The following is a 12,388-nucleotide window of genomic DNA, read 5'->3' as shown; positions in this document are numbered from 1 at the left end:
GTTATGTTGCCCCCTGCTGTCCTACACATGTAATGATTTGCTCCTTCCCAGTAGAATTTATTTTTTTTTAAAGGGGTACACTCAGCAAGTTTGGCGCCTTGATTCTTGGGATTGTAAAGTATTCCTGAAGCTAATTTTTAGGCTGCTAAGGAGATTTTCCAGAACTTCAGCGGTAGTCTGCACAATGTCATGCCATAACAACTTCGCACCAGACTGACTAATCGAAGGACGAATGCAGGACTCCGATCCGGCAGGTACGGACCACCAAAGTGACAACTGGATCACGCTAATCTGAATCCTTTTGCTAATATACCATAAAGGTAGCTTACAGAATAAAGCAGTTTAATTAGTATATATTAATAATATTTATTGTTATAGTGCCATTTATTCTATGGTGCTTTACATGTGAAAAAGGGGTATAATACAAGAACAATTACAATAATCTTGAACAATACAAGTCAGCGACTGGTTCAGGAGGAGCGAGGACCCTGCTCGTGAGGGCTCACAATCTACAAGGGATGGGTGAGGATACAGTAGGTGGGGGTAGAGCTGGTCGTGCAGCAGTATGGTGGTTACTGCAGGTTGTAGGCTTGTCGGAATAGGTGGGTCTTCAGGTTCCTTTTGAAGGTTTCCATGGTAGGAGAGAGTCTGATGTGCTGGGATAGAGAGTCCAGTGTAAGGGGGATGCACAGGAGAAATCTTGTATGCGATTGTGGGAAGAGGAGATAAGAGGGGAGTAGAGAAGATCGTGAGGATCGGAGGTTGCGTGCAGGTATGTAACGGGAGACTAGGTCAGAGATATATGGAGGAGATAGGTTGTGGATGGCTTTGTATGCCATGGTTAGGGTCTTGAACTGGAATCTCTGGTCAATGGGGAGCCAGTGAAGAGATTGACAGAGAGGAGAGGCCGGGGAATAGCGGGGGTACAGGTGGATTAGTCGAGCAGCAGAGTTTAGGATGGATTGGAGGGGTGCGAGAGTGTTGGAAGGGAGGCCACAGAGCAGGATGTTGCAGTAGTCGAGGCGAGAGATGATGAGGGCATGCACTAGTGTTTTTGCAGATTCGTGGTTGAGGAATGTGTGGATCCGGGAGATATTTTTGAGTTGTAATCTGCAGGAAGTGGAAAGGGCTTGGATATGTGCTTTGAAGGAGAGATCAGAGTCCAGGGTTACCCCAAGGCAGTGAGCTTGCGGGACTGGGGAGAGTGAACAGCCATTGACGTTGATAGGTCGGGTGGGGGGGGGGGGGGTTGAGCGAGATGGTGGAAAGATGATGAATTCAGTTTTATCCATGTTAAGTTTTAGAAATCTAGCAGAGAAGAAAGATGAGATAGCGGACAGACATTGTGGGATTCTGGTTAGTAGGGAGGAGGCATCGGTTCCAGAGAGGTAGATCTGTGTGTCGTCAGCATAGAGGTGATACTGAAAGCTGTGAGACTGAGCTGTCCCAGGCCGAAGGTGTAGATGGAGAAGAGCAGAGGTCCTAGAACTGAACCTTGGGGGACACCAACAGGGGGCGAGATGATGATGTGGTGTGTGAGTGGGAGACACAATGTCCGGTCTGTTAGGTATGAAGAGATCCAAGATAGAGCCAAGTCTGATACCACGAGATGAGAGAATCTGTAGTAAGAGGGAGTGGTCCACTCGGTCGCTTGGATTTTCAGTAGAATGGTGCAGTCGGAAGCCAGATTGGAGGCGGTCAAAGAGAGAGCAGGAGGAGAGGTGGGAGGACAGTTCAAAGTGGACATGTTGTTCCAGTAGTTTTGAGGCGTAAGGGAGAAGTGATATGGGGCGGTAGCTGGTCAGAGAGGATGGGTGTAATCAAGGCATGTTGAAGCATGAGGGGAAGACACCAGTTGTTAGTGACAGGTTGAAAAGGTGGATTAGGGTTTGGATTGAAGATAGTGGTAAGGTTGAGGATGAGATTGGGTTAAGTTCACAGGTGGGGAGGTGTGATTTGGAGAGTAAAGAGGAAAGTTGCTCTTCCATTTTCCAAAATATCCATATTATTGCTACTGATAATCCGGGGACTGTCACTAAGGACAGATCGTCCTATACAATATGCAAGGGGGGGCTGGAGAGCTAAACCGACTATCAAGCCAGTCCATAAATTGTGAACAATAGAAATCTTCAATAGATAAAATTCATACAAGTGTATAGGGAGATACAAAAGACACAAGCAACAAGATGTCAAAAACAAGCACATCAAGGAGGATTACGCATATGTAGTATCACAATACATTACTTCTATGGGTGGAAAAACTAGGTATATTGCGAGTGGACACCAGGAAAACAGGTCATAATTGATCTTAGGAACCTAACTGCCTATAAAAGCTATAGGATAATACTAGTATAGAGTAATCATGGGTACCTGGGGCAAATGCCAGCCACGAGTCTCACCCTGCGTGCGTTAACCCCGACGCACGTTTCGAAGCAAACCATCGCTCCTTAACCTGACAGTTTCCAGCTGTTGCAAAACTACAACTCCCAGCATGCTATGCAGCTGCTCCAGCAAGAGCATGGTCACTTGACATCCCACTATACTTACCGCATATCATGTGATACTTCTTGTATGGGTGAGGCCAACCGGCCGAGCTGTGGGTTGAAACGTTGATTTATTACAACTGCACTGGGATCTCAGGCTAGGGGTGTATTCACATGGAGCATTTTGACATGGATCTTGGCATCGATTCCTCACCGAATTCTTAAAAAAAAAAAAAAAAAAAAAAAAAAAAAAAAATCTTCTCGTAACAAATTTCCCATTCATCTGCCTGCGACGACCCACCGATTATGTACATGAAGCATTTCTTTTTTACATGTTTGTAAAAATTTCATGTTAGTTCTTTTGATGCGTTTTAGGTTATTTTGCAGTGTAAACGCTCAAAAAAACATGTTATACTTGTCATAACAAATAAAAGAAAAGCATCAAAACAGTGTAAAAAAAAAAAAAAAAAAAAAAGTCATGTCTGACCCCAAAAACCACTCAATGTGCACAGATTTGCCTGCAGAAAATCCAGTGTAACACCCACAAGGGCTCGTTCACACTGTCGGCTGCTCAATTATGGAGCTGCACAGCGCCATCAACCGTATAGTGGCCGCGGCTTGGTACTGCACTTCAATAAGAGGCGGATGTGCAGTACCCAGCCACGGCCACTATTCTGTCAACTGAGCTGTGCTATTCCGCCCAACACTGGGAACAGCTGCTCGGTGAGGGTGTCGCACCCCCACTGATCAGACATTGATGGCCTATCCTTAGGATAGGTTATCAATGTAAAAGTAGTGGACAACCCCTTTACGATTACACTCTGCCAAATGAACGTTTGGCCAGCTTTATATTCTCTTCATTGTAAATGCGTGTGCACCTGATTTGAGAGTGCGGTCAGTCAAATTAACCTATACGGTCACCTTAAAAAAGGGACTGTCCCCTTTTCTGCTTCCACAAATCGTTGTTAACCAGGGAGTGTCATCCCAAAACTCCGGTGACGGCAGACAATGAAGCATCACAGCCCTTAGTCTGGTGTCGGGAGCCATTGGAATACTTACGGTCACATTCCGACTAGACATGCACAGCTTCACTGAATTCACTTGCATTGAACGAGGCCGGAAATGTCTAGTCGGAATGTGACCGGAAGTATGCAAATCACAGAAGCCTGACAGCGTGCACACTGCGAGGATTCACAAGTTTCAAGAGTGGACACAGACTTGTACCCAAAGCCAGACAACCCCTTTAAGGGCCTCCAACGCCAAACCTTAAAGAACTCCAAATATAGAAAATGACTGACGAGGAAAATGATTAATTTACAGATTTTATTAAATACAAAATAAATAAATACAAGATTTAAAAAGCATAAAGCGGAGACTACACAAGAAGCTCGAGCCAGATCGGACAATCGCCGCCTTCTGCTTGCTACACCAAATATATATGTATAAAATGCAGTTTCTTCTGCCGGGAGACAAGTGCAAAAATAAAAGATGTAGAATATTCAGGATCGGAGGGGGCAGTGATTTTCGGCTTTACCGAGGTCAGTAGGTGCAAGTGATTTAGTCCCTTTAAGACCAGGTAACCGTCAGCCTGACCGCACCGAGCTCCGCCAAATACCGGGAGGATGTTCATGTACCCTACCCATTCAGCATGGCTTTCCTCACCCTATACAGACACATACAGTGACAGAAAATAACGACTCTGGAGAGCACATCCGTTGTCTCATTCACTAGAGCGGTACCTCAGAGCAGCGATCCTGCACACACAAGGAGCATTACATAAAAATTCCCTTAATAAACCCCGGCCAAAATAGTATAAAAAGTTGTGACATAAAGACCAAGTCCCCCCCTGTAATGCACCCTGTGCCCAGTCCCAGCTATGCGGCAGCTAATGTCTTCAGCTCCATCCTCTGGCGCCACCTACTGGTCCAAGCCTGCTTGGCGTTTAGTTACGGGCACTGCAGCTGTGACAGAGGTTTCCGCGGCGTCATTTTACTGCCGATTACTCCGGACGCCTTGTCTTTCAGCGGCAGGTGCGGATTCTCCTTCCCCTCCGGCTGGTTCCGGATATGGCACGGCCGGCACACGGCGTGGTACTTATCTGCTCCTCCGATCACCTCCACCTGCAGGAAGGAAAGGGTAGTGCAGTGTGAGATAGGGCAACCAGGATCCCACTGTGTAAATAGCCCCCCCCCCCCCCCCCCCCAACATTACCTCTTTCTCGGCCCCCAGGCGCTTGGTGTACGATGCCTCCCGGTAACACTCCATGCAGACGGCGTTCAGCTTCACCACGCTTTCCGCTAACGGCACCAAGTTGAGGATGTCACCAAAAGCCTTAGACAAGAACATAACGAGAAGTCACCGACTACACCACCGGGGGCGCTCAAACGACACACAAATAAATCAGCACCATTCACGCTGTAGATGTAGCCACTGTCTCACTTTATTAGACCTTCAGCGAGTTGTTTTATCACAGTACCTGCTGTCTCCCAGTAGGTGGCGCCATAACTCTGGCTATTGATGTGATAGTTATGATAGGAGAACACTCAGTTTTATCTAAGACATTTTTATTTTTGGAAATAATTCACCGGTTCCTGGAATTTGTGCAGAGCACTGATCGAACACTACAGCGCTCATCTGCCGGTACTGTCTTGCTGTGAGAGGAGAGCTGTAGTGAGATCAGTGCTTGTCACATAAAATACAATTATATATATGTTCAAATACAACACAGAAATTATAAATTTCGGTGGTTGGATAAAATTGGTGAACTAGACCCCCTCGTTACCCACCTTCCTCTGGAACGTGCCATCCAGCGCAGCTACTATCACAGTCTTCCCTCTGTTGGCCATGTTTTCACAGAACTCAACAACACCAGGAAACTGCAAATGTAAAAACGATGACGTCACTCCTCCGTGTCGCACGTACAGATGCCACGTCCTAGAGGTTGTGGAGACACTTACAAACTGACCCTCGTCGATCCCGATCACCGAGCAGCTGAGCGCCTCCATGGTCACATCAGAGAGGTTACAGGCGGACACTGCAGACATGGTGTGCCTGCAGGGGACAGGCAAAGATAAAAAATCATGCACATTCCTGGGATCCAGCAGGGGGAGCTACTGCACACAGATTATTGGGATCAATGAGAGCTGTATAAGTCCACATACAGTGAGCTCCCCTAGTGGCGTCACCATTTCTCTCTAATCATGCGTAGGGAGCTCCCCCTGATGGCAGAATAATTTCTCTCTATGCATACGCAGTGACCTCCCCCTAGTGGTGGCATCATTTTTCTTTATCCATGCACAGTGAGCTCCCCCTGGTGGCAGCATGATTTCTCTATCCATGAGCAGTGAGCTCCCTCTAGTGGTGACATCATTTCTGTATCCATGAGCAGTGAGCTCACTCTAATGGCGGCATCATTTCTCTCTAAGCATACGCAGTGATCTCCCCCTAGTGGCGGCATCATTTCTCTCTATCCATGCACAGTGAGCTCCCCCTGATGGCAGAATAATTTCTCTCTATGCATACGCAGTGACCTCCCCCTAGTGGTGGCATCATTTTTCTTTATCCATGCACAGTGAGCTCCCCCTGGTGGCAGCATGATTTCTCTATCCATGAGCAGTGAGCTCCCTCTAGTGGTGACATCATTTCTGTATCCATGAGCAGTGAGCTCACTCTAATGGCGGCATCATTTCTCTCTAAGCATACGCAGTGATCTCCCCCTAGTGGCGGCATCATTTCTCTCTATCCATGCACAGTGAGCTCCCTCTGGTGGCGGCATCATTTCTCTCTATCCATGCACAGTGAGCTCCCCCCGAGTGGCGGCATCAGTTCTCTCTATGCATACGCAATGAGCTCCCCCTAGTGGCGGCATAATTTCTCTATGCATACGCAATGAGCTCCCCCTAGTGGCGGCATCATTTCTCTATGCATACGCAATGAGCTCCCCCTAGTGGCGGCATCATTTCTCTCTATGCATACAGAACTACAGTTGCAATTGACACTGGGGGGGGGAGGGTATGATAACAGCTTTCCAAAATGGGAGGGTAATCTAGCTAAAAAAGTGATTTGTCTTTGTAAAACACGCTAACAAAACCCCCCCCAAAAAACACCGTTTTATCTATGCAGCTCCATAGTAAACCTATGTATCTCCATGGTTACAGTCATAAACCCCTTTCTTCTATTCGCTGTAGAATAGACTGGATAGAAGGCAGCAGGATCAGACTACACAGGGTGGATTTGTAGTCTGTTACCATGGAGACACATAGATCTAAAGAAAAGCTGAGTACACTTTTTTTTTTTGGAAAGTTTTAATGCAATTGAAAAATTAAGGCATAAAGTATTTGCCCCCCCCCATAAACAGATTCTTTGTTATGGACGCGGGCTCCTTACCGGTCGTGCGTGGCGAGCCGCTCCGTGCTGTAGCGCGTGTCCTTGGCGTATTTGATGACCATACACTTGTACTGCGCGATCTGGAACCGCCGCACCCGACGCATCAGCTCCGTACTGAGGACAGAGAGGGGGTCAGCGCCCGAAAATCACCCACCACCCCATCATCCACCCCCGGAGGAGGAACCTCACCTCTTCCCGGAAAACATGGGGCCGAATATCACCTGTAAGAAATAAGAGGACGGCGTTACGTTTCCCATCGCCCGGGTTTAGGATTTGGGGGGAAAAAAAATATTCAATGAAGTTTGTGCACCCCTGTATATTCCCACTACACACAGATGTACACAGGGGTTCATTTACTTACACAAAGCAGCTGCAAAAAATAGTTACACACTTCCCAAAAATATTAAATAAAAACCCATTTAAAATGCAAAAACGGTAGTGAGAACGGATCAGTCGTCCGCCCCGTGCACACTCACCTGGATCTGGCCGCGCATCTTGCTGGGGGAGCCGGGCATGATCTCGGCCACATTCAGGCAGTTCATGTCTGTGTGTGCAGAGAGCGGGAACCGGGAGGAGAAGCGCAGAGAAGCCGGAGGCGCCAGTCACACTGCTACTGTTACTGTTCCCGCGCCGTGGTTTAAAAGGCAGCCAATCAGCTGCTCCTACCCGGAGCGATAGCCAATCAGGGACAAGATAACCGCCAAACCTGAAAGAGACGTAAAGCCCCGCCCAGAGCGGCTCACGGTGATTGACAGCTGCGTGCTATGGCTTTTACCGCCAAGTACAGTGTACAGAGCAGTATATATATATATATATACCGGCCTTACACACTGATATATAGTGACCACAGGACAGGACACATCCCACCACAGAGCCTGTACAAGAGATCACGGGGCCATCCGGCCTGAACCCTGTATAAGGAATATCAATACCACACACTATATACTGGGGAGTGTGCACATTACTATGCCATGGTGCTTTCAAGAGCGGAATCAGATAGTGCCCCCCTAGAAACAGTATAGATCACAGTGTGCCCCTATACATGGTGCTGGTTATAGGGTACCCCATAAACAGTATCAGTCAGAGGGTTCCCCTATGTACTGGATAGAGGTTGCCACTAAATACTGTATTTGTCGGAGAGTATCCCTATGAACAGTAATAGACAGAGGGTACCTGTATAGACAGTACTTGTCAGAGGGTACCCCTAAATACAGTACTGGCCAGAGGTTACCCCTAAATACAGTACCGGTGAAATGGATACCCCTATGAACAGTAACGGGCAAAGGGTAACCCTATAAACATTATCAGTCAGATGTCCCTAATTACAGTACCGGTCAGAGTGCCCCTAGGAGCACAGTACCGGATGAAGAGTGCCCCTAGAAACATTTTCGAAGGTAGGGTGCTCATATAAACAGTACAGCTTAGCCGGGTGCCCCTAGGAACAGTACTAAGCAGAGGACACCCCCAGAAAAATTAAGTCAGAAGATGTCCTAGGTTGTCCTTATAAACAGTACTAAACAGAGGGTGCCCCTATAAACAGTACCGTTTATCTGGTGCACCTATAAACAGTATCGGTCATAGGTTGCCCCTATGAAAAGTACAGATCAGAGGGTATCCGTATACACAATACTGGTCAAAGGGTGCCCCTATATACAGTATAAGCCAAAGTATCCCTATAAACAATAACGATTAGAGAGTGTCCCTATAAAGAATAACGATTAGAGAGTGTCCCTATAAAGAATAACGATTAGAGAGTGCCCTTATAAAGTATAACGATTAGAGAGTGTCCCTATAAAGAATAACGATTAGAGAGTGCCCTTATAAAGTATAACGATTAGAGAGTGTCCCTGTATACAGTACAGGTCAAAGGGTGCCTTTATATACAGTACTGTCCAGAGTGTACTCCTATACACAGTCTCGGTTAGGGTGTCTATAAACAATACCGGTCAGAGAGTGCTCCTATAACAGAAATGGACGGAGGGTGCCCCTTTATACAGTACCCGACAGACGGTGCCCCTATATACAATACCGGACAGAGGGTGCCCCTTTATACAGTACCGGACAGACGGTGCCCCTATATATAGTACTGATCAGAGGGTGCCCCTTTATACAGTACCGGACAGACCGTGTCCCTATATACAGTACTGGTCAGAGGGTGCCCCATTATACAGTACCCGACAGACGGTACCTCTATATACAGTACCGGACAGAGGGTGCCCATTTATACAGTACCGGACAGACGGTGTCCCTATATACAGTACCGAACAGAGGGTGACCCTTTATACAGTACCGGCCAGATGGTGCCCCTATATATAGTACTGTACAGAGGGTGCCCCTTTATACAATACCAGACCGACGGTGCCCCTATATACAGTACTGTACAGAGGGTGCCCCTGTGTACAGTTTCTGTAAATTTGAACCATAGGTCTTTGCTGACCGTGGTCCATGCGTGCAGCTTATTATATGTTATGCTTTGCTTATGTGTGGCACCCTGCTGTTCACAGGTACCACAGGACCCAAAAGGGTGCATGGATGGACTTCTCCACAAGAGGCCCTCACTACAAACAAACACCTCCACCCTTCCAGCTCATACCACCAGAGGGAGCCCTGATAGGGATATATATATGGAGGGTGGAGACAGGCAGTAGTTAGTTGTTCAGAGAGTGTGATGCCACTGAGAGCAGTGAAGATGCAGCACGTCTGCTGCTGTATTGAGGGCCCCGAGTGTGGCCGGAGGCAAGGAGGAGAGGCGAGAGGAGTTGAGGGGGCAGAGAAGCATCATAGGCTCACCCCAAGACACAAACCGGACACCAGGTCCGCGCCTACAGGGTCCTTTATACCCAGTAGGGATCACCGGCATACCAGGAGGACTACAAGTCCCTGGTCGACCTGAAGCTAAACCCTTGACAGGGCTAGGAACCACAAAGGCCCCAGCGTCCAGGGATAGTGGTTGCCAGGAAAAGGTCCTACTACCAAGCGACAGGTGAAGGAACAGCACGACACAGAAGCTAGGCCCAGTTGCAGGCTGGCCAGGAGCTTAGAGAGAGGGAGACACGAACCAGGAGGCCTTATACCCGCTCACTGGGGAGAAGTCCTGAAGTGCACCCATCCTACCGAGTACCCTGGACCGTACCTGACATCCGCACCAGTAAAGGTACTGAAGTGAATCCCCTGTCTCTGTCAGTTACTCCTGCTGCGCCATCTCTCCTGCACTGCAAGCCCCAGCATCACCACCATTTGCACCTACACTGCCCCGGGGGCCCGCTCCGCCTGTGGGGAGCAGAAACATCCCAGCTCCCATAGCATCACCCCCCCGGAGGTCTGCAGCAGCGCCGGTAACCATTACCGGAAACCACAGGTGACGTCACGAGACAAACTGTACACTAAAAAAACCCTTTTTAAAGAGAGCCGACTGCCGTGACCTCCTAAACAAGGTAAAAGGCCCGGGTACCGAGTTCCCTATATTCCCCCTGGGTGACACATCTCTCTTTCCTGGCGTCACGAACAGGAATTCGTGCCCGTTGCCACCGGGTACTGTGTGCCGTATTTGAACTGTGTTTGAACTGTGGTGAACATCGCCGCCATTACCACGTCGCCGCGCGGGAAGAAGAGGGGCGTAACCGCGGGAACCAGGGAGGCGTGACCGTGGTAGGGCGCGAAGCTCAAGCCCCGCCTCGTACTCTGATGCAGCACCAGGAAGCGTCAGGTCCTGGAAAGAGACCGTCGTCTGTGGAGCTGCGGCCTACCCGAAAAAGAAAAAGAAGGTAGGCTACTGTTTACTAGGGGGGCCGCAACCATGGCCGACGACCAGCAAGACGCCGGAGCACCGGATAACGCTCTCGATGTTCAACTCGCGCCCGGCGCTGCTCAAGCCGGAGCGGCCTCCCCACCAGCAGGGGTCTTGACTCCATTGATACAGTTAGGTCCATATATATTTGGACAGAGACATTTTTCTAATTTTGGTTCTAGACATTACCACAATGAATTTTAAACAAAACAATTCAGATGCAGTTGAAGTTCAGACTTTCAGCTTTCATTTGAGGGTATTCACATTAAAATTGGATGAAGGGTTTAGGAGTTTCAGCTCCTTAACATGTGCCACCCTGTTTTTAAAGGGACCAAAAGTAATTGGACAGATTAAATAATTGTAAATAAAATGTTAATTTCTAGTACTTGGTTGAAAACCCTTTGTTGGCAATGACTGCTTGAAGTCTTGAACTCATGGACATCACCAGACGCTGTGTTTCCTCCTTTTTGATGCTCTGCCAGGCCTTCACTGCGGTGGTTTTCAGTTGCAGTTTGTTTGTGGGCCTTTCTGTCTGAAGTTTAGTCTTAAACAAGTGAAATGCATGCTCAATTGGGTTGAGATCAGGTGACTGACTTGGCCATTCAAGAATATTCCACTTCTTTGCTTTGGCTTTATGTTTTGGGTCATTGTCCATCTGTAGTATGAAACGACGACCAATCAGTTTGGCTGCATTTGGCTGGATCTGAGCACACAGTATGGCTCTGAATACATCAGAATTCATTCGGCTGCTTCTGTCCTGTGTCACATCATCAATAAACACTAGTGACCCAGTGCCACTGGCAGCCATGCATGCCCAAGCCATTACACTGCCTCCGCCATGTTTTACAGATGATGTGGTATGCTTTGGATCATGAGCTGTACCACGCCTTCGCCATACTTTTCTCTTTCCATCATTCTGGTAGAGGTTGATCTTGGTATCATCTGTCCAAAGAATGTTCTTCCAGAACTGTGCTGGCTTTTTTAGATGTTTTTTTTAGCAGTGTCCAGTCTAGGCTTTTTATTCTTGATGCTTATGAGTGACTTGCACCGTGCAGTGAACCCTCTGTATTTACTTTCATGCAGTCTTCTCTTTATGGTAGATTTGGATATTGATACGCCTACCTCCTGGAGAGTGTTGTTCACTTGGTTGGCTGTTGTGAAGGGGTTTCTCTTCACCATGGGGATTATTCTGCGATCATCCACCACTGTTGTCTTCCGTTTGCGCCCAGGTCTTTTTGCATTGATGAGTTCACCAGTGCTTTCTTTCTTTCTCAGGATGTACCAAACTGTAGATTTTTCCACTTCTAATATTGTAGCAATTTCTCGGATGGGTTTTTCCTGTTTTTGCAGCTTAAGGATGGCTTGTTTCACCTGCATGGAGAGCTCCTTTGACCGCATGTTTACTTCACAGCAAAACCTTCCAAATGCAAGCACCACACCTCAAATCAACTCCAGGCCTTTTATCTGCTTAATTGAGAATGACATAATGAAGGGATTGCCCACACCTGTCCATGAAATAGCCTTGGAGTCAATTGTCCAATTACTTTTGTCCCTTTAAAAACAGGGTGGCACATGTTAAGGAGCTGAAAGTCCTAAACCCTTCATCCAATTTTAATGTGGATACCCTCAAATGAAAGCTGAAAGTCTGAACTTCAACTGCATCTGAATTGTTTTGTTTAAAATTCATTGTGGTAATGTCTAGAACCAAAATTAGAAAAATGTTGTCTCTGTC

At 47.6% G+C, this 12,388-nt stretch overlaps 1 protein-coding gene across 1 annotated transcript; it reads right to left on the bottom strand.

The window, feature by feature from the left end:
- Positions 1–3,792: 3,792 nt before the first annotated feature.
- On the bottom strand, positions 3,793–7,513 carry TK1 (thymidine kinase 1). The gene is made up of 7 exons (XM_073680988.1): positions 7,346–7,513; positions 7,059–7,090; positions 6,870–6,983; positions 5,441–5,534; positions 5,270–5,359; positions 4,695–4,814; positions 3,793–4,603 (listed from the first exon to the last, which is right to left on the bottom strand). The coding sequence occupies exons 1-7, from the start codon at positions 7,409–7,411 to the stop codon at positions 4,430–4,432; spliced, it is 690 nt and encodes a 229-aa protein (XP_073537089.1). The 5' UTR covers positions 7,412–7,513; the 3' UTR covers positions 3,793–4,429.
- Between the last annotated feature and the right edge of the window lie 4,875 nt (positions 7,514–12,388).

The sequence above is a fragment of the Phyllobates terribilis genome, unplaced genomic scaffold (assembly GCF_046119375.1).
Source record: "Phyllobates terribilis strain yellow unplaced genomic scaffold, ASM4611937v1 Scaffold_5__5_contigs__length_657084704, whole genome shotgun sequence".
NCBI lineage: Eukaryota > Metazoa > Chordata > Amphibia > Anura > Dendrobatidae > Phyllobates > Phyllobates terribilis.
This window is presented reverse-complemented; position numbering and strand designations above follow the sequence as displayed.

Coding starts and splice junctions, on each gene's coding strand:
- TK1 (XM_073680988.1), bottom strand. CDS start 7,411: ATGAACTGCCTGAATGTGGCCGAGATCATGCCCGGCTCCCCCAGCAAG. Junction 5,535..6,869: donor CGGCTCGCCACGCACGACCG/GTAAGGAGCCCG, acceptor TGTCCCCTGCAG/GCACACCATGTCTGCAGTGT. Junction 5,360..5,440: donor GGATCGACGAGGGTCAGTTT/GTAAGTGTCTCC, acceptor TTACATTTGCAG/TTTCCTGGTGTTGTTGAGTT.